This window comes from Rhagoletis zephyria, unplaced genomic scaffold (genome assembly GCF_001687245.7).
Source record: "Rhagoletis zephyria isolate East Lansing unplaced genomic scaffold, Rhagoletis_zephyria_1.1 Rzeph_scaffold_07292, whole genome shotgun sequence".
Classification (NCBI taxonomy): domain Eukaryota; kingdom Metazoa; phylum Arthropoda; class Insecta; order Diptera; family Tephritidae; genus Rhagoletis; species Rhagoletis zephyria.
The window spans coordinates 1-23,224 of NW_016164375.1; the positions used below are offsets into that span (position 1 = coordinate 1).

The 23,224-nt window shown below is 35.0% G+C and overlaps 1 protein-coding gene across 1 annotated transcript; it reads right to left on the minus strand.

Annotated features, from left to right (window-relative positions):
• Nucleotides 1-879: 879 nt before the first annotated feature.
• Nucleotides 880-19,319, minus strand: LOC108374072 (A disintegrin and metalloproteinase with thrombospondin motifs 7-like; the record flags this gene model as incomplete). The annotated part of the gene is made up of 13 exons (XM_017630037.1): nt 18,895-19,319; nt 17,531-17,741; nt 16,587-16,746; nt 15,802-15,921; nt 14,913-15,053; nt 13,810-14,492; nt 12,410-12,508; nt 12,224-12,337; nt 1,904-2,050; nt 1,571-1,826; nt 1,302-1,486; nt 1,087-1,214; nt 880-1,007 (listed from the first exon to the last, which is right to left on the minus strand). Coding segments are annotated over exons 1-13 (2,454 nt in total), but the record flags the coding sequence as incomplete, so codon positions are not given.
• Nucleotides 19,320-23,224: the final 3,905 nt, after the last annotated feature.

The window sequence follows — 23,224 nt, forward strand, 5'->3', positions numbered from 1 at the left end:
CTAAAACGCAGTTCAGTTAACTGATTACACTGCTCAATCGCCATTTTAGATACTCGACGAAATATTGTTCACACATTAGTATTTATCCGTGGTAGTCTAATTTCAAAAGGACTTTGCTCCACAGGCTCACTTTGGCCACTATTTTATATGTATGTAAAAAGAGCGTATGTGAATCGGTAACAAAGTTCGCGGCGAGTAAATTTTTGACAACTATGAGGTGAACAAATTTTCAGTAGCTCATGAGGCTAGTCAAATTTTTGACAAAAGTATAGAAAATTTTGACAATCGCAAAGATTGTTGATGTGTGTAATTTTTCGTTAAATAAAAGCTAGATTGATTAATTGCAATCAAATATTAATTTCACTTCAATTTTTAATATTTTATTCCGCATAAATCTCCGGTGATCAAAAAAATTTACTGCTGTTAAAAAAGATTTCAATTCGCACAGCAGATTGGCAAAACTGTCTCACCATAGTAAAAAAATATTATTCAACAACTTTGTTACCGATTCACACAAGTCTTAAGAAATTGTCTTCTTGAAGAAAACCCATAGAGATATCTTATGAGTTTTGTTCTAACTACCTCTCAGGGATACTAACGATTGGACATTATTTCGTCGATGCCATTAAAACTTTCCAAAAATTTATGTAATGTGGAACGATTTTCCGTCATCCCTTGTCAAATATGGTTTGGCGTCAAACCGGTTTCGGCGTTGTGACATCTTCAGTATCATTTTTCGAAAAAAAAACCAAATTTGACAAGGGATGACGGAAAACACCAACAACGAAAATGTGAATCCCAACATTGTTTCACGGTATTACCAAATTAATTTCAAGTATATGCATATAAATATATGTATGTATACGTCTCGTGTCTCACCTTGCAAATTCCATCGATGCACATATTATTGGTGCCAACGCGACAAGGAGTCCCATCTGCCACCATTTCACCCCAGTTTGCTATAATCGTATCGTCGACATCAGTACACTGCAACTTGCACGGGTTCTCTGCAAATTTCAAATCGTGCTTTCAATTATACCTAGGCAAGATTTAGAGATAATTTTTTTTTTTATTACAATTAATTACTTTTATCGAAAAATGGTTGCCATTTATAAGTTCCACCCTGATAGCACACATTGTCATACTTTGAACATTGCTTTGCTCGAAAACTGACCTCCCCCGCCGGGCATGGTTGATAGTTGCATATTTTATATCTAAAGCCATTGTATGTGTGGGTAAAAGTTGTAATGAATTTATATATGTGCATCTGTCTGTATATATGTATGTAGGTGGATTCGAACCTTTTTCTCTCACCGATGCAAAAGAGACCCCCATTCGCCGGAACCGGATTGTTGCATTCCCGTTTTTGCGTAGACACGCCTCCACCGCAAGTTCTCGAGCATTCACTCCACTGAGACCAATTGCCCCAATTGCCGTTAATGGGCAAAGCTTGCTCAATAGGCACACACTTGCCATTCTGGCACCACTAAAATATGCAAAAATGTCGAATAAATCTTTACTATCGCAATATATGGCTTCCTTTGTATTACAGAATTATATAGAAACTAACCTTTCCATCACCACAACTGGTTCCCGGTGCCGTCGGCCGCATATTCGTTACGCATTCGCCATTCACTCTGCACCACAAAGCCGAACAGATTTCATTCATGGACGTACACGATGACGCATCGAGGTCGGAGTCCGTAAGATTGAACTGCAACCGGCATTGCCGCTCGGCGTCGAAAAGTACTCCGGGAGGTAGAGCAGGGTAAACGTATTTTTTTACCGCAGTTGGTGTATTATCTAAACAATTGCCTAGCCCCTGGCTGTGCGACAACAAAATTTTAATGAATGTACAAATGTCAATATTGGTTCGTTAAGAATCTTCCAACTGGGAACATACTCGAGAAATTGTGTAATATATTTCCGACTGCAATTCGACCAGCTAACTTGCAAGGTATCCGCCCCAAAAGTCGGAGTCATTATGTGAACAATTGAGCCGATTCGAGGATGGCATCCGATTTTTGCGGTATCGTGGAACATGCCGAAACTACGGTAGAAATAAATGTTATTTTTTTCGGTACACATTTAGGGGTTTCACAAAATGTTAAGATCGTAAAATTGTTTTTTTCTTGCATAAAAAAAAAAATTAATTAAAATATACAACTATGAGTTCTGTGTTTTCGGTGCGTATTAACGGCATAACATATCGATGACTGAGTGGAAGATCGACCTATCTCGGCACCCATTTCGAAAACGCCCTATCTCAGAAAACTTTTCAAGAAAGCCCTACATCAGAATTTGATTGAAAAACGCCCTATTTCAGAATTTGATTGAAAAACACCCTACCTCAAACGAAAATATGTACATTGAAAATAAGCTAAAATAGGGTATTTTTGAATCGGCAGCTGAGATAGGGCATTTTTTAATCAAATTCTGAAGAAGGGTGTTGTTGAAAAATTTTCTGGGACAGGGCGTATTCGAACTGGCTGCCGAGATATGATGTCGATCTTCCATTCAGCCATCGATATGTAGTTTTAAAGGGTTGCTCACAACTTGTGTAATTTTTTAAGATTTTTCCTTCGGACTTCTAATTTTATGAGACTTTGTGTATCCCCCAATTGTATTCAAATATGTAAGCTTTGTATGTATGACTAATTGTACAGTTTAGATGTTTTCATAAATTCTAAAAAAAACTTTAAGCCCTTGGGATAAATGCAATCACGCTAGGCATTCAATAAATAATCAGATAATCTAACGGTAAATAGGAGATTGCTGAATTTTCGCGCCTTTTCTAACGTATGAATGATTTTATGAACAACTAAAAAAGTAGCGATTCCCAGCAACGGAAATCTTTGTAATGCACGAATGGAAACTGTCAAGTCTTAATTTGCTATTAAAATGTCGTAGCTCGCCATACCTCTCAGCTTGTTAAACCATTTATGAATACAATTTCTATGACGTAAATAGCGTTTAATAGATAGTCGTCCATTAGCTACTGAATAACGCAACACACTCCGATGATTAAGTCATTCAATGCTGAGTCATTCAGAACTTGGTAGACTGTGTGGCTCTTGGTAGCGCTCATTTATTATAAACTCAAACACCACAGATTAAGGCGAAAAACAAAGCGTCGTAAGCCCCCTGTAGGAAAATTGACTGATCTACTGATTCGATTCTAGTGCAATTAGAAATTTAAAAACATTAACTATGTAGTAGTAAATTGTCTCTCAACTGAGGAGTTTTTCCATTCACTTTACATTTAGATCCCATTAGGGCCCGACCTTCACCCAAGTGTATATTCTCTTGAAAATTTTCACCGGCGAAAAATTTCGTTCACCGAAATGGCTCACCTTACAATGAATGTGCAACGATTTCGGGTGAACGACATTTTACACAGAAATTTCGAATTTGGAATAACGTTAAAGCCATTAAATAAAATTTCAGTAAACAACCAGTTTTGAACGTACATACGAGTATTTCCTACATTTGTGAATTGTTTTGTGGTTTTATCGGTGCGAGTGAAAGTTATATCACCGGTGAATAGGGTATACGATTGGGTGGTGAAAATGATTTGAAGTGAACTACTTTGCTTGGTGAACATACAGTAGGTGAATGAGTCAACACGGAATGAAAATTCATGATAAGACTCAAAGTTTCTGCGAAAAACTCGGCATAAATTCCGGTTGGCGAACTTTTAAATCAGAATACATTGTAAGAAAATCACAAGTTTTGAAATGTAACAAAAAACGCCGAGACACGTAAATCATCAAATTGTATCAAGAAAAATTTGTTTTAATATATTGCTTTGCAAAAAAGCAGGACAGGAAATAATGTTACTCATATGCCGTATCGTAAATGGCCGTACTTGTAATACTCGTACATGACAAATGAGTAACATTTTCCATGTTAAAGTTTGATGTTTTTCATTCGTACGCAAACTTAAAATAAAAAAATATCGTGGCAAAAATGTCGTGATCTAGAAAAATTGTGCACAGAGCCGCAATCTACGACCCAAAATTCAGTTTACGTGTCTCGGCATTTTTTGTCATTTCAAAACTTGAGATTTTCTTACAGTGTATTTTGATTTAAAAGCTTGCCAACCGGAATTTAGGCCTTATATCCTCGAGCTCGCAATAAAATGTTCTTTATAATTTAATAATTTTTTATAAAAGTAATAATTTTTGATTATTTAATTTAAAATATCTTGGCCAGGATTTTTTCAGCCAACCCGCCCCTGAAATATTTACAAACACGTTAAATTTCATACAAAATAGATTCCATCCATTAAACAGATGGGCGAAGGTAGCGCCCTAATTGGATATTCTACTATCCAGGCGAAGAGCCACATTCTGTTGGTGCCCCATGTTGATTTTTCTGACAGTGACGAAAATTGTACTTTCACTTTCTGAGCAAGAAATTTGTTAAATTTTTTCCCTGCAGGGCTATGTGCATACTTATGTACTTCTATATAATAATTATTGAGTATTAATAGGTATGTATGTGTATGTGCGCACATACTATTAATTTCATAGTTATGCAGATATTACAATAAAATAAGCAATAATACAAGATAGCCAGTGTAGGAATGTAAACAAGTTGAAACTACTAGAAAATATTTGTGTACAATTAGTCGTACTTATGTACATGCATTTATGTACATATTATTCAGAAGTCTGCATGGATCTATTCTAACGGAAAATTTAATTATATTGTGCATATATATAACCCAGTGAAATAATTATATGCGCCGCACTTCAACCAGTTAAATGAAAAAGCTATACTACATCTTTAATGTTTTTCGCTATAATTATATTCATTAACTCTATCAAGAGAAAATAAAAAAATTTATAAATATACATTAGTTTATAATAAATTAATTTAATTGTACCATTACACTATGGCTGAAAAAAGCACTTGCTGCGGCCAAAAGTACAATTTTCAGTTTTTGCTTTCAAAATTTTTAACAGGCGGCATTTATTCATATTGTGACTTTCTGTCCGATATGATATATATGTTATCAAACCCGATCTCAGGACAAACTAGTTTTGCCTAGGCTAAATTAGATCAGGGGCCACAGTATTTTTGCGCAGAACACCTTTCCGCGTTCAAAAAATTAACCCTCATCCGTCCAACTCCAGGTACGCAGTCCACAATATTGTTGCGTCCAACTTATTTCCGCAATGGACAGATATATTGGATCTAGGCAGAACTAGTTTAGCCAGAGAAAAACTATTTCATATCTGATAAAAGGGCATTACATCTATGTACTTTCATTTGATATATAGATTGTCTGCTGCATCTTGCTGCTCTTTGAAAAAATTAATTACTATTTTCAGACGTCATCAAAATCAAAAATGAACAAATATTCAACGTGTCGATGTGTTGGAAGTCCATTTTTTTTAAATGCGACATACATGCTTTTACCACAGATTCGGATTCTGGGCACAAAAATACGTAACTTTTGTCAGAAACGTTTCCCTAGAATGGACTTCCGGTTAAAATAATGGACCTCGATTTGATTGTTTGCACGGTATGAATAACAATTTTTAACCACTGGAATTTCCAAATATCTTCGGTCGAAATGCTTGAAAAATTTGCCTGCTTAATGTGAAAAGAATGTTTCTACTTCTGGGTATTCATTTTTCTCAAATTTAAAGGATTTTATATGTTTTCCAAATCTATACGCTTTTTACCTTCAATCAAAGATCCCTTTCGTCAAGGACAGGTTTGTCATGGTAGCCGAATGACCCTCCAATAGTTATGGTGGGCATCTGGATCTATTTATATTGAAGTTTTTTCATCATGAAAACAGCGTTCTTCAATTCTTCCTGCAAATTTTGTAATTTTGGAAAATGCTACAAACGCATTTTCGTGCCATAGAGTGGGCTGTGGTTTAGCGATTTAATTCTTCGCCTTAAGTACCACAACTGTGTTTAATATTTATTGTGAACTTTTACTTGTGGCAGAGAAATTCAAATACATTTCAAGTTTTACAGTAAATCATGCTGTTTCTAGTAGCTAACCTTTGGTTATGTCGTTTGCACCACCCTTTTTGGGTTTGTATAGGGCCACCAAGCTTACTATTTCCATAGTCGTCGGGAATTTTAAAGGAATAAGAAGCATTGCATATATTCTGCTGTCTGATTACTTCAGCAGTTATTTAGCTACCTTTCAAGCCACAAAAATTCATTCGTGTTATATTTTCGGGCTCTTCTTCGCATAGTTCAATGCCAAGGGATATTTTCGGCCATAATATTACATGGGAAAATAATAAAACGATTTTATTATAAAAATAGCTTATATATGTTTAAGTTTTGTTATTGTTTGTAATAACGGTAGAAAAAATTACAAACGAATATCAACTTAACATATGATAATACTTATAAACTAAGGGCTATTATAATTGCATACAATAAAGAGTTTTACCCTTCTTTCATAGAGCGAAAATGACGAAAAACATATTGCACATATAATTATTTTACTGGGGTGTATGCATATGTACATATGCGAAAACGAATAAATTACTTTGGCTTTAAATTGTATTGAAATTGAGTGAACAGCCGTATTAACATGATCGGCAACTTGACGTAAATTGTGTTATTTTTTAACTAGGTTTTCTTGAATGAGAAATAAGGCCCTTTTCGCAGACCATTCCATTATATAGTGGCAAAAACAATCAGGACCATCAATAGCGTATGTTTAAATGAAGTGTTCAATTTTGGTGGTATCTACTGTTGTCTTCACTACTAATCGATTAATAATAACTGCGTCTTTTTTTTTACTTTGAGTTCGAGTTTTCCCGGCTGAATTTAATTGACTTAGATAGAATCAAATTACACCTGAAGAGTGTAATTTGGCGAGCTTAATTTGAAACGAATTTCATGCCGAACTTGTTGTAGCCAATGGTGTTAAGTTCACTAACTGGTTGACTGGTTTGACAAGGTTTAGACATTTCGGACCATAATTTAGAAATTCGTCCGTTTTGAATCAAAAAACAAGTCGCGAAGTCTACACGCGCACGTATTCGTCTTCTTCTTATTTAGCGCTGTAGCCGCCTAAGCGATTTTGGTCGAGATCGTTTCTCTCCTGTGTCAACTGATGCCAATTGGAAATGCCAAGTGAAGCCAATTCCTTCTCCCCTTGGTTTTTCCATCGCAGTGGGGGCCTCCCTTTTCCTCTGCTACCACCAGCGGGTTCCGAGTTGAATACTTTCAAAGCTGGAGCATCGTTGTCCATTCAAACGACATGGCCACGCTAGCGGAGCCATTGTATTTTAATTCGCTGCATTATGCCTATGAACAAACCAGTTTTTTCTTTTCATACAAATCTTGACTTTTCAATAGAAGGTTCGAGTTTTTCCTAGTTTATTTGGGGATGAATAGTATGTCATATTTGATTCAAATAAATGAATGTTTGGCGCTGAACCGTTTTCTACGCGTTTGGCCGAACTTCTCCAATTCGATTTCTGCTTTTTGATGTTATGACACAAATATGGTGGATTTACCAGGTTTGAAGCCACACTGATAAGGCCCAATCAGTTCGTTGACGGTCTTTCACACAATACATTCGATAACACCTTGTAACCTATGCTTAGAAGGCTGATCCCGCGGTACTTGGCGCGAATGGCGGGGTCGCCTTTCCTGTGGCTTGGGTAGAGCACACTTAAATTCCAGTCCTCGGGAATGCGTTCATTTGACCATATTCTGCATAAGAGTTTATGCATGCAACTTATCAGCTCCTCGCCGTCGTATTTGAATAGCTCAGCTGGCAGGCTGCCAGCTCCAGCAGCTTTGTTGTTTTTCAAACGCGCTATTGCTATTCGTACCTCGTCATAGGCAGGTGGTGGAACATCGACTCCGTCATCATCGACTGAGGGCTAGGGTTTGATTTCACCATAGCTTTCAGTGCTGCTACCAATCAGTAGGGTGGAAAAGTGTTCCGTCCATAATTTAAGTAGGTTCTGGACATCTGTCACTACCTTCCGTAAGTCGCCTAACTCTCTGGTCATATTTTCGCACATTTTTCCTGTCCGCCAGCATTTTAAGCTCTTCGCACTCAGATATTTCGACCTCTCTCTTCTTATTGCGGCAAATACGCCTCGCTTCCCTCTTCAGCTCCATATACTGGTCCCACATAGCTCATTCTTATGGTTATTACCTTGGAGTTAATTTACGCCGAAGTTCCCGTATTTCTGAAATTTACCATTGAAGTCGGTGTAATTTTAGTCCGATTTCAAACATTTTCAACGTCTTGCTTTTATGTGTCATGGGCAATAATTATACAGAGTTTGGTACAAATTGATAAAGCGGTTACCGCATACGTTTTTTCCACCCATTTTCGAAAAATTTTTTATAAGCGTATTTCTTGCTAAAAAATTATTGCAAACATCAATTTTGAATCAATTCTCTTCAGTAGTTTATGATTTATCGAAGATTTCGTATTTCTCTAAATTCACGTTATATGGGATGTGGGCGTGGTTGTTGTATAATTTTAAAAATTTTCAACCGTTAGGAACCTTTTAAGTAGACCAAAAACTGTGCCAAGTTTGGGAGAAATTTGGTGAAGCAGTTACCGAGATATATGTAAACATGCAATCATAAGTGGGTGGGGCCATGCCCATTTTCCAAAAATTTACTATCTTATTTTCCGCCATAGGTTCAGGACTACCGTTACATGGGAGGTAGGCGTGTTTATTCTTCTATCTTGCCTATTTTCAATACCATCCGTCCTTGACTCGAGAGAAATACATGTTCTAAGCTTCGTTAAGATATTTTCATTTTTTCTCAAGTTATCGCGTGCACAGACGGACGGACGCACGAACGGACAGACAGTCACACCTTAATCGATTTCTCTTTTCATTCTGAGCATTTATGTAGTTACATAGATATACATTTGTCTATGGCCCCTATTATGAGTTGCATTCGATTTTCGACTGTGGTCGAAAGTGCTGAGCGAACGAATTTTCATTTGGTATTATGGTGCTCATTCGATGAAGAATAGCGCTATTGTGAATTTTGCTCGTTTAGTTTGTTCACAATAGTATATTTTTCACCGCTGAGAAGCTTTGTTTACAAATCGAGCAAACCAAATAGTGTGCTTATACATATTTATGTAATTTTGTTCTAATTAAAATGAAGTAAAAAAGAAAGCAAGTTTATAAAAACGTAGTAAAATGAGTACAACGAGTTCTGGTTCAACGATTCGTCGGAGGAGGGGAGCTAAGTAAACTGGCCAGGAGTGGCAAATGTTTAAGAGAGTTTAAGTTTATTAGTCTTTCGAATATATTTTGATATAAAACATATTTAAGAAATTTGTCTACAGATTCATTAAAAAGTTCCGACCATCTAAAGAGGCGTTTGTGAGCCAAATCTATTTAAAATATTTTAAAACTATCAACAGCGCTACGATTTTGTTCTCAGAGATCGTGCCAACAGAGTATTGGGATTTTCTTTCACAAGTAAAACCAGCCTTTCGAGCTTGTGTTTAGTATTCACGATGTTAGAACTGCATGAAATTAATAAAAATTGTTTAAAATTAGTGTTAGCCGCCAAAATGTAAGAAAACATATACAAAATCATACATTTTTCACAATTTTCTAACACTTCGCTACACCATCGAAAGCAAAATTCTGTTCGTCAGAAAATTCGATACTCAACGAAAATTTCGAAACGGTTGCATAGCTCATAATACGAATTTCACTTTCGATCTTCGATAACCAGCGAAGATCGAAAATCGAATGCAACTCATAATAAGGGCCTATATCTATACCGATTCCGTTAGTCTGTTATGCCGAATTTCCACTAGGCATTGAAATGACAAAAAATGTCTGCCATTTAAAAAAATGCCATGTGGAAATGATATTAATCATTATTTTTTTAATGTAATGACACGATTATTTTTTAATTACCGACTTTGTCATTTGTCATTTTTGCCATTTCATGCCTAGTGGAAATCCAGCATTACAAACAACCGCAATAACAATAAAGCATTTGCATAAAAAATGTTTTGATCTCAATGTATTTTTAGGAAATTGGAGGAAAGTGTTAGTTAACTGACTAAAAGGATCACCATAGGTGTATAGTTAGCTTTAAGTTTCCCAACAGCTGGAAACGTCTGACAAAACTGTTGCGCATTATAAACCCCACAATTTTAATTCGTTTCAGCATAAAAAATGTTAATACACTAAGGGCCGTTTTCTCAAGTAGGTTTTAAAATTTATCTGCCCTTTAAATGATCACTTTGTTCTGAAAAATGTGTTAAATATGTATGTGTAAATTTAAAAATATACTTGAGAAAACGGCACTAAGTGGATTTCATTTGAAAGAGCTTGCACAAATATACCGTACTCATGCAAACCTCTGCTTATACATATGTATGTGTATGTGTATGCAGTGTATCAAAGTGTATGCAGTAGAACATGCGTCAACGGAGTTTTAATCAAAGCAATCAACAGGTGGGTTCTTTGTGCGACTAACAGCTTGCTTTTGGTATTTTTTGTAAAGTCTAATATGTGGGTAATTTCCAAACAAAGTGTACATAAATAGCAAGTATTTTTTATTTTATTTTATTTTTTTTTTTTTAAGAGTGGCAAACTTATCATCTGCAAAACACGAAACTACTTTCAGGCTACTTCAAAAACTAATTTCTTTTTCTTATTTTTGCATTTTTATAAAATATTTTCCAGAATGTCACTTTTTTAGTAAGCTCTGAAGGAATAAATAAGCTTAGAAATTGTTAGAAAAAAGTATACTTACCGATAAGCATTGTACTGATTTTTAACCATTAAATGCATGCTTTTTAAGCTTTTAGCTTTTTAAGCTAATGTTGAAGTTGTTTACACATCCTTCATGACATTTTTCAAGGAAATCATTGAAACTCCTTAAGCAATAAACTTATATTGGTAGTTATCTTATATTTAGTTTCTTTTGCATAAATAACTGGGAGACATTCAGGAAATATTTAGCCGTACTTACCATGGAGCAGTGATAGATTCACTTAAAAACACAAAATAATTACTTTTATTTGGTTATTTCTTATGTCATTCGATCAAGAACTTCTTGCGCTTCTTAACTGTAATGCACTTAGGCAAGCAAAACAAATAATTTAAATATTACGGCAAATTAAAAAAAAAAAAATGACATTCGAGAAAATTCGGAGGGGCAATATTATAATAGCAAACCACGCTTATCAGGCAGGTTCTGCAAAACACTTCCGAGTGAATTCAAACCAAATTCACTTTGAATTCATATTAACAAGTATTGAAATTCACTCAGAAGTGGAATAGCATAAAACAATAAAAGTTCAAGTTGGTCATTCACAAACAGTTGCGCCGTTTTTTCATTGTTTTTTTGTTTAAACTTTTTTCATGTTGATTATCGAATAATCTGAGCGGTGACAAATATTTTTACATATATGGAGCTGGTAAAATATATCAAAGAGATACCGTTCGCAAACGAAAACAAAACGGCTTACAATAATAAAAAAACAGCTTTGTTGATGGATCGTGTGATGCTGTTTTTTTTTATTTTTCGTTTTTTCGTGGTCCAAATATATGGGAAATTTACACGACTTTCCCATTTGGGACTATGAACTGAACTTTATAAGAGTCGGCATAAACCGAATATTTTGGTATTTATTAAGGTGCCTTTAAAATCTAATTAATGAAATGCGTAATTTACATAAAATAAAGTTTCTTAAAATTCGTTTTAATAATATTTACATTCCGCAACCGATTCAAATTTCCGATTTACTGCGAAGAGGTGACGTTCAACATATACTTGAACTTTTTACGTCTGAAGTGGTCTAAGTCAGTAAAACAAGTTACTATTTATCTTATATGAAACCTGGTCCATTTGCACATATCGCACATTTGCTGGAAGAGCGTCAAAATCCAAATAAAAAAAAAAAAAAATAGTTAAGTATGCAGAAAATACCGCTGCCTCTTCTTCTAACTCATTGTGCAAAAATATCATACTTGAATCGATTATTAGTATGTATGTATTCATTTATAGTATGGGAGGTTATGTAAATTCAAAACTTTAAATCCGTTTTTCCCACATTTTTGTGATATGCAGGAAATGTGCGTTGTGTACTTCAAAATGATGTCCCACTGGACCAACTGGTCCTCAAATTTTTTGCACGATATGTTTGTGCATACATATGTATGTATATTCGCATCTACTGAATATATATATGTACATATGAATGTACACTAACTTACTTGTGTCCCAGTTCATGTGCGATTGTATGTGACAGCATGATACCATTATCCTCGTTGACGCTGCAGGACTGCTTCGGCTTGCACATGCCACCCACATTAGCCAATCCGAGAGTCCTGGAAGTGACAAATGGGTTTCTTAAAACACAATAAACAAAAAGTAGCTAGTAGTATTCAAGCCACTCTTACATGCAATTGTTGCCACATATATTCGTCCTTGTTATGAGAATGGCAACATCGTGATGATATGTATCGTCTTTATTGACTGTATTCAGTTTGTGCTGCCAGCTGGTGGATTGGGGAAAGTTAGTGAAATCGAAACAAAATTTGGATGAGAGTTGTATTGATCATATCGCACGTTTAATAATATATATATCGTTACATTAATTCATAAAGTTTAAGTTCTGTCGTGAAACATATTTTAATCCCGGTGCTAACATTGCAACACTCATTTTACGTTAATAAAAATAATAACAAGAGTGGCTGGCTTCCAAACGTTGCAAGAGTTGCGACACATTGCAACAATATACATTGCATATTTTAAATATTCAATATAGCAATGAACAATTTTTCCGAATTTTCCATTTTTAAAACACCAATGGCAACCAATAACAAACGAAGCATCAACTTTGTTTATGATGCGCTGATTGCTCTAGCGATAACTTTTCGGATGCGTTTTGGAACAGGATACATTGTCAATATTTTGTAGTTCGGCCTAATGGAATATTATATTTTTTAGGTAGGCACGAGTTAACAAACTTTTGCGAGTGATATCTCACAAACATATGTACATTTTTACATACTAAGTAAGTATTTACACTGTAAATGCACATGTTACTCTCCTGTAGCTAATAACGTCTAGACTTAAAATTGCGTTTATCTTATCACATCAACTCGATCACTAAACCAAATGTAAAGCACCACCAACGCCACACGGATTACAAACGGAAAACGAGCCTTATCCATGCATAAATATGTATGCACATACACATCGCCGCTCATTTACTAAAAGGTTGTTGCAACTCAAAAAACGAAAATTTTCAGGGGACGCGTTCAAAGTTTTCAATTTGCTCCCAAAATGTAAAAAAAAGGAGAGGTAAATATGTATGAATACAGCCTTCTTACGCGCAAACTACACAAAATCTTGGCACGAAATTTGTACACAATATGAAGCATGTTGTAACAAGTTCAATTCTGCATCATTTCCTCAAAAATTTGTTTTTCGAGTTATGGCAATTTTTTATTAAACGAGCGATATGTAAATACAAACATACATAAGTAGGAGAAATAAGAAAAAAAAATCAACTGGCGCCTACAAAGTCAACAGAGAATAATCTGCGAGAAAGTGGGAGCCACAGCGCTGTATGCAAATCGTATGTGCCTGCAAGCAATCTAGCAACAACGCCAACTACATACATATGTGGATATGTATACCCACACTCACGATTACGTATACACGTATGCATACATATGTACACGTTTTTTCATATGCACATCGGTCCAAAGCGTCAGAGGCTAGCCGGAAACATCGGGCATACATGCATACATACATAACGTCGCGCCTAAGTAATCGTTAAGCAATAACTCACCTACAAAATGTATCCAAATTCTTTTGGGCATTTTGCGTCAGATTAAGATCTGGATGCGCTTCGTACTCTTCCAGCAAAATCATTTTGACGACGACAATCTCAATTGAATTGCCAATGCTGGGATCCTTGTACAGCGCCGATACCATATTCATTATGGTTAGGAGATATGTCTCCAATTTGTGATGAAAGGCGACCATCGTTGCATCTGCCACTATTAACGCTTCCACATGACGTGGGCTGCTAATTGAACGTTTTGTGCGTTTTCCGTTTCCCATATTTAAACTTTGTTTATTGTCGTCGTCTCTATTGTTGTTGTTCTGAACGTTGGCGGCAATGTTGTTGGTGCTTGTTGTTGTGGCGGCCTCACTATTTTGCTTAACGAAGTGAGAGGGAATGAAGAAATCAGTTTTGTTGCCGCTGATCGCTTTAATCTCATCTGTTGCAGTCTCATATTTGAATTCCATTTCTGCATTCGGCGGTGACTGCTGCGATGGCGGTTCAGATAGTTGATGATACTTCCGATGACGTCGCTTTAGCATATTTTGCAATGAGTTTTTATGTTGTTGTCGTTGTTGCTGATGATGTTCATGTTTATGGAGATGTCGGTGTCGATGCTGATGCTGATGTTTTATTCTTTGGTGTACATTTTGTTGTCGCAATTTTCTACCACCTTGAATTTTGACCTGAACAAATATATGTAAATATGGCGGTATATCGCCGATTAAAGTACAAAACCGCGTAACTGTCATTTTCTTTTTTGAAAAATTGGATTTTCTCAACGAAGCCTTTCTCACTCAAGCCTTATTTATACGTCCCGAAATATACTAACCAGAAAAGCGATTGCTTTATAAAAGAAAGAACCATTTTGAAATAGGACCATTTTTACTCGCTACAAAATAATTTATGCAACCTCACATACGCGGTTTTGTACTTTAAATGACGATATATATTTTGCAATTTAATGGTGATTTCGTTTCTTCCAAAAAATGTTGCCCAAATTTTTTGCTAGGAACGAAATCACCATAAACTTTGAAATGAGAGATACAACAAATCACAGTCCATGTGTAAATTAATTTCAAATACGCTTTCTTTTTGTTGTATACCTTTCCCTGCGCGTGCCATTCCAGCCGTGTTTCGCTATGTAACTTGGGCTCCTTAGTACCGCAATTGCTGATGAGCGCCTCTCGTTGCTTTTGTTTTTGTTTGTGGTTCTCATTGCTTATTGATTTACTAATGTTCTGCTTCTGTAAAAAGAGAGAGTGACAAAACTCAGCCAGAAATGCCAAAAAGTTTCTATTTATTTATTCAAATACTGGATTATGGAAAACGCACTACTGGAAAGAGTTAATCTTTTTGTTTTTACAGAACTTTACTTTATTCAGCAAAGAGAACAATTCCTTAAATATAATACATATATGTACATTAGGGTGGTCCTTAAATGTAGAAAGCAAATTTTATCATCAAGTTTCCTAAGCCTCGACTTTAGTAATACNAGAGAATAATTCCTTAAATATAATACATATATGTACATTAGGGCGGTCCTTAAATGTAGGAAGCAAATTTTATCATCAGATTTCCTAAGGCTCGACTTTAGTAGTATCGATTTTGGGTAGTAAATGAGTAAAATATTTTTAATTTTTTGAGTCCATAGCCTCTGGCCTTTGACCGCTTTGCGCCACGCCTTAATCGACTATGACTATGATAGTATCAATATTGGGTATTATATGAAAAAAAAATTTGGAATCTGAAATTTGCTCCCCGTGCGACACACCTTAACCGTTTCCAATCGGGACCAAAATTTGTATGCGATATCTGTGACCGTGTTATTACCCATTGAGGGCGTGTGAGACTGGCAAAAACCGTTCATTTGATTTTTTTAAGGACCACCCTAATGCGCATGGATATGTATGCATGCAATTTCATTCCATTCGATTTTTTTATCTAATAAAAAGTAGTCTAATTAAATTTAATATAGTTTAATTTCATATTTACCTTTACTTTTAAAGATGATCTATTAAATAGTACATGGGGACGCCCATTTACTGTGTCAGCGTGACCGTTTTTCGAGGGTTCAATGTAGTATTCATGATTTTTTGTTTTAATGTGACCGACCTATATTGAAATATAAAAAGTATGAAATTTTTAAAATTATTTAAAATTTTATTGGAAATAGTGTATCGCGTGCTCAGAGTGAAAAGTCCACTTTTTAGGAAAATTGGACTTTACGGTGAAGCAGGAAAGGAAAATGAAAAAATATGAAACAATTTTGTATGAAAAAGTTTGCAAAATACCTGGAAAAAATTATTTTGGGATATTTTTTCCTCTGCTGTAAAATAAAAAAAAAACAAAAACGGACTTGGCAGCTGTTCACTCTAAGCTAGTGATAAGTTCAAAAATAATACAATGCTGCAAATCGTGTGATTTGAAAACGGTACGATTTGCAATTATTTATTTGTAAAGAATGTAATAAATATTTAAAACGGAAACTACGAGAAATTTTGCCTTTTTGTTAAGATATCTCCACAGTATTTTTGCCAAATAGCACCGTTTTCAAATCGCATGATTTGCACCACATGCTCGAATAATATAAAATAATGTAGCAGCGCATTCAAATAAAAAACACGCACACAAAAACGAAAGATTTAAGACGCAAACTTGCCTGAGGTTGCTGTAAGCATGCAACCGAAATAAGTTTTACATTAAATTTCGTAGAATTGAAGAACAAATTTTTTGAAATTGATTACAATCAAGGAAATATCTTTTCAGATCTAACTCACCAATCCTTCGCATGCGGATATCGCTACATTTGACTCGAAATGCCCTCGCACTTTGCCATGAAAATGACAGTCGGTGCCTTTTATAGCCATTTGACGAGTCCGAATATCTCTTCGATGTCTCTCGATAACCATGTTCGGTGCCATAAAATAACTGTGTGGTCTACGTATTTGGTTTGGTGAATTGCCGAAATGTAAAGGATAGGAAAACATACTATCAACGAATATATGTAAATATATGAATGTAAATTTTATTTGCATACATATGTATGTATGTGTATACAGCTTGGCGACGAATAACTGTTACCCAGGATTTTTGTTTTTTTTGAGAAATAAAAGGGTCTTTCACAAATTTTTCGAAAAAGTATTTTATAAACAATTTTCCATAGATTTTACTTTATTTGTATTAATTAGTTTTTAAGTTTTAATACTTATTTACATTTGCCAGCAGTGTAAACTTTGATGGAAAAGTTCATTTGGCACGCAAGTCTTTTTCAGGTGTATAAAAAAAGACAAAAAAAAATAAAAATTGTATAGGGTTGTTCGAATGAATGGCCGTCCTAGTCACCACTCACCAGGGGGAGTATAAGGGACTCAAAATGGAGAAAATTTTGCCTGTGGTTACAGAAGATTTGGAATAAATTATCTGACGAACTTTTCTCTCAAAGTTTACACTGTTGGCAAATGTAAATAAGGATTAAAATTTAAAAACTAATTAATACAAATAAAGTAAAATCTGTGGGAAAATTAGCAATAAAATACTTTTTTCGCAAAATCTATAAAGGACCTTTTTATTTCTCAAAAATAATACCTGGGTAACAGTTAGTCGTCGCCACGCTGTACATACAAATGTATTTAAGAATGCTATAATTTTTGAAAATAGGCACGCGCTTCACCTTAGCAAATGGTAACGTTGAAAATTTTAGATAAATTGTATTAATTCTTACTCTAATTCAAGATGTATAGTCTGATTTTCCACATCCAGTCTGTAGTGTACTTTTTCAATACTTTTAGCCACATTTCGACGACGACGGCTATGTTCAGAGCGATAGTTTTGGTCATGGCGATAGGCCAAATCGTGAGTCAGGAATTCTCCACGTTCATTAACACGCCTTGGAACGATAAGTGCACCGGATTTGAGTTCGTCAGAATGCAATCCTAATCGGAAGAAATATATGTATACATACTTTTACACTCGTAAGACAAACTTAAACATTGAATTTTTCCCTAATTTTCAAAGAGTTATGTTTTGCTGTCCTATAATTTAGTTAAATAGCATTTAGAGGCTTTACTAAAACATTAGGAGTGTGTATGTGAGCAGCAGTACATACCAAGGATGCTCTACAAACTATATGAATCCACTTCGTTTTGTTGATGCTTATCAAATAACTTATCAAAATAATTTCGTTTTGCTTCAGAGCTAAATTAAAACGAAACAAAACTCAATTGTTAACATCGAAACAAAATAAATCAACGAAAAGTTGTTGTTGTTGTATGCCATTGCCAGCTCACTATTAACACCTAGCACCTAAATGCATGCAATAGCTTCAGCATTAACGATTGAATTTCTTTTCGTTAAAAACCAAAATAGAATTATTTTGATAATTACCTAAACGACGTTAAAACTGCATCGTTTCAACAGAAAGGATTGCTTTTTTTTTTGGTAAACGTTAAAATTTACGTTACAGTGCATCCTTGGTACATACATAAATGATAACACAACTCTGACATTTGTGAGTTTATTGATTCAATTAAATTATATAAACAAGTAATTTTTAAGCAAAAAAATAAAAATAAAATAAAAAAGTTTTAGAGAGACAATTGATAACCGCCTCATTTTTTTAAGATTCGATTAAAAAATATGTCCTTAAATGCTAAAAAAAAATCTAGTAGTAACATTGCAAAAATATCTAAATCTGTTTTAAATATTTCATTGCAAATGCAAGGGGTACTTTTCTAAAAAGCAAAAAGAAGTTGTCATTTATATACATACATATCGATATGTATTCCACATACAATAAAGATGTACTGCATACATATGTGCATACGTTATGTACATATGTATCGTCACCATGAATACAAAAGGCCTAGTATATGATCTATACCAAAAATTTTAAGCTATGTATATACTAATATATATGAAATTTGCTGGAATCTTTACAACAGCTATAACAGTATTTTCCATGTTTCCATTAAAAAATGTCTTTACTTTTTCTGTAAAATAACTAAATAGTCAAATAGCATCGCTTGCATATACATACATTCATATGGCGATTATATGCAACATTTAAGAGCCGATCGTTTAACTTACCGTACAGGACGTCTGCCGCAGAAGTGCCATATATGCACAGCCATTGTAGTATGGAAGGTAAAATGTAGGCGAACAGCTCCATCGTAATTATAGAAAAAAAAACAGTCTGAGTCACACTGATACTTGCATCCCTGCGTTTAGTCGAAATTGTCAGTGTAGCTGTAGCTGTTATTGTTGTTGTTGTTTTCTTCTTTTCGATGCCAAATCCACTTTAACCGTTGTCAATAAGAATGTAAACCTTTACATTTAACTTAAACATGGCAACATCGACATTCTTTATTATTTCTTTAAATGCTTCAGTTTATACATATAAATAAGCTTTCGTTTTAGTAATGCCAGAAATATGCGCACATAAATTATGATATACATTCATATGTGAATTAAATTAATTTACCTAAAAAATAGCTAAAATAAAAATGAAAAACAATTATTTCTATATTCGCTTCACTTGAATATGAACATTTTTGAATTAAAAATGGGTGCTTACATACTACATACACATACATATCTTTACTGTTAGGCATTGGATGGGTTTTCTTGCAATCTCGTTTTGAAGAATAATCAATTTTAAAGAAATTTTATGAAGAAGTAGAAAACACCCTGCATTTTTCGTTTTTTATTTAGATTTTTAAATTTATAATAAATATATGGCCCAAAACGCGGAAAACTCGAACTCGATCTTAGAACTGCGCTAAGATGTTGAGTTTTTCGCGGTTAATTTCGCGAAAAACGGCTTTAATGGCATTTTGAAGAATAATAGTCGTACTAGAAAAATAGGCGAAATAGTTCCAATACATTTTTTTTTATTTAATCCGAAAATCTTCTTCTTATTCTTTTGGCTTCATATTTCGCTTCTTTTGAGTTCGTTCCTTTTTGAAATAATACAAATATCGCGTTTTTTTAATTTTGTACGTAATTCTTATCTTCTTATTACAGGTTTAACTATGGGACAATAACACGTTGAATAGCTTCCAATGTTGCTTGTAAATTGGGCCCGGTATTTAACTAAAACTAAAAAATGTTACCTGAAAATTAAATTAGTTCAAAAGACTGTTACGTTACAAATAGCTATCCACCGAAAACATATTGACAATGAAGAGTATATAGAACTATTTTATTTTAGTGTGAAATAAGGCCGAAAATGCTCGAAGAAAACTATATTTTCCCTTTTTTTAGTTTGGTGGATTCCGCGCCAAAAAACTTTTTAATATTTTGGACTGTTACTGTTTGCTATTTTCATATAGAAAGCTAATCGCTGATTTTTTATCGAATACTTTTTTATTAACAAAATAATACAAGGCAGGTTATTTTTTTTCTAATTCACTTGAATAAACCAAGTGGCTTTAGCATAGGATTTTTAGAAAGAATTCAAAGACATCTCAAACCATAACGCAATTGTCCCGAAAAAAGGCATGTGCGCCCTATACAACTGGTGTTGAGTTTATTTTTTTTTTATCTTTTTGAGCACAAAGAATTTTTAAGAGAGAGCCGTACGTTAAGTTGCCATAATCAGACCATTAGACTTGACTTACCTAGAAGCTTAGACGCGACTACTAAGCGTGTCACCTATTACCTTTTCTCTTTGTTTTGATTCTCAGCACTTGTATTTGTACACGTAAAATTGCAAACGTTTAATTAATAAAAATTATATTTGTGTGACATATTTCCAGGGATTTTATTAAAAAATTAAATGGCAGCATAATTTTCTCGTGGCTCTCTTTTCCCTTAGAAATTTAACTTATAAATCAAAATCTATAGTTCTCCAAGTTTCTTTTTGGGTAACTACACACATACACGCGCTGCTCATTTGCCAGATATACAATTTTCAAGTCAAGTCAAAGTCAAAGTCTTGCATAACTGAGCTTTCATACAGCAATAAATAGATTTTAATTGTTATGCTTCAGTTTCTATTTCAATGTAATTACGCACATTTTGATACCTTAACTGATTTTCTCCGACAAACAGTTTATTAACTGCAAACAATTGAAAAAGATACTTCTTCAAAATTTCGGGAATTTTTTTTTCGAGATTTTCGAATATCATGACCAAACAAAATAATAGTTGTCTTCTTTTTTCGATAAAGAATGTAAAAAAATATATTTCACCCAAAAAAAAAAATATTGAGGTGTAAATATTGTATGGAATGACCCCTATGTATCTCTAAATGGAAGTGGTCGAAAAACAAAAAAAAAACACACACAATTCAAAACTATCCACAGCACGTAATTGAATTTGAATTTGAATTGAAAAATAGAAAATGCCAACTTGTAAAGGGTTAATAGTTATTCACCATATGACATTATAGTCGGTGTTTAAAAGAGAGAAATGTCAAAATCACTTCTACTTTAAAGTGAAAGTTCATACCATCCATTGCGTCACCGTCACCGCTACTGCCACCATCACAGTCAACGATGCTTATGCGTCAAGTTACAGAATATCCGTTTGTCTTTGGGTCCGTATAATCATGAACTCTCTGCTATTCTTTGCAAAATTTCCGTTTTACTTTTGCTTTTCTTCTATTAGATTTTCCTCTTTAAATGTTTAGTGCAACCACCAAAATAAAACTGGTTTATTTTTTAATCGGAATTACTCGTTACATGAATTCACATATCTACATATTGTCTTGAGTTCGCCTCGCATTGTATCAAGGACAATTAATACAACGTGGTAGCATGAGTATGAAAATCATATGTACATATGTATGAATGCGCCTTTTTTCACGAATCTATGGTCTCTTTTTCGCCGAAAAAGTATGAAATGCTTCCAAGTATGCAAAAATATGCACGTAAGTCGAATATCTTCTTCTTCTTCTTAATTGGCGCTGTAACCGCCTAAGCGATTTTGGCCGAGTCCAAAACAGCACGCCAGTCATTTCTCTTCTGTGCTAACTGACGCCAATTGAAAATGCCAAGTGAAGCCAAGTCCTTCTCCACCTGGTCTTTCCAACGCAGAGGAGGCCTTCCTCTTCCTCTGTTACCAGCATCGCGGCCCGCGTTGAATATTTTCAGAGCAGGAGCGTTTCTGTCCATCCGAACGACATGGCCAAGCCAGCGGAGCCGCTGAATTTTAATTCGCTGCACTATGTCTATATCGTTGTAAAGCTCATACAGCTCATCGTTAAATCGTCTGCGATATTCGCCATCACCAACGCGTAAAGGTCCGTAAATCTTTCGCAGAATCTTTCTCTCGAAAACTCCAAGAGCCGCCTCATCAGATGCTTTCATTGTCCATGCTTCCGCGCCATACACCAGCACAGGCATGATGAGTGACTTATAGAGTGTGATCTTTGTACGACGAGAGAGGACTTTACTTCTCAATTGCCTACTCAGCCCAAAGTAGCACTTGTTGGCAAGAGTGATTCTCCGTTGGATTTCAAGGCTGACATTATTATTGGTGTTAATGCTGGTTCCCAAATAAACGAAGTCGTCTACTTTTTCAAACGTGTAACTGTCAACAGTGACGTCGGTGCCAAGACGCGTATGCTCTGACTCTTTGTGTGATGACAGGAGATACTTCGTTTTGTCCTCGTTCACCACCAGACCCATTCGCTTTGCTTCTCTATCCAATCCCGAGAAGGCAGAACAGACGTATCCCTTGTTTTTACCGATAATATCGATGTAGTCGGCATACGCCAGCAATTGTACGCTCTTATAAAGTATTGTGCCTGAGCGGTTCAGTTCTGCGGCTCTTGTTATCTTCTCCAACATAAGATTAAAGAAATCACACGAGAGGGAGTCCCCTTGTCTGAAACCTCGTTTGGTATCAAACGGCTTCGGGTAAGTCGAATATACATATGCAAAAACCAACAAAATTGCCAAAAATATGCAAAATAAGCCTTTTCAAGCCCTGGTTATAACACAAATAGAGGGACCTACAACTATATGCCTCCTCCGAACGGCAAATGGTTTTAATGAGAAGCCTTTTCAAGAGAAAAAATTACTCGGAGGTTTTCTAATGCCGAGCGGAGGTTTGACCGCTGTTAAAAAAAAAAAAAAATAAAATTATAATTTAGATGTTGCTCGAGCCAGGGATCGAAGCTAGGCTCTACGGACTGGAAGTACGCACCACTATGCACTCAGCCCCAGCGACCACAAATCAACATTACGTACCATTGGTTAAATAGGCAAAAATTTCAACAAATGTGCATTGATATTCGTACATATGTATGTATGTATATCGATAACGACAGGTATACCTACAAGTACGAATGTCATAATGTGAAGGGGCGTTGGAGGCGCCGTTCATTTTCAAATAAATAACATAACTGATTCCCATTAAAGTACGTCCGTAATCTTTTTTAGCATGCTTATTGTATCTGGCAGATGCTTCT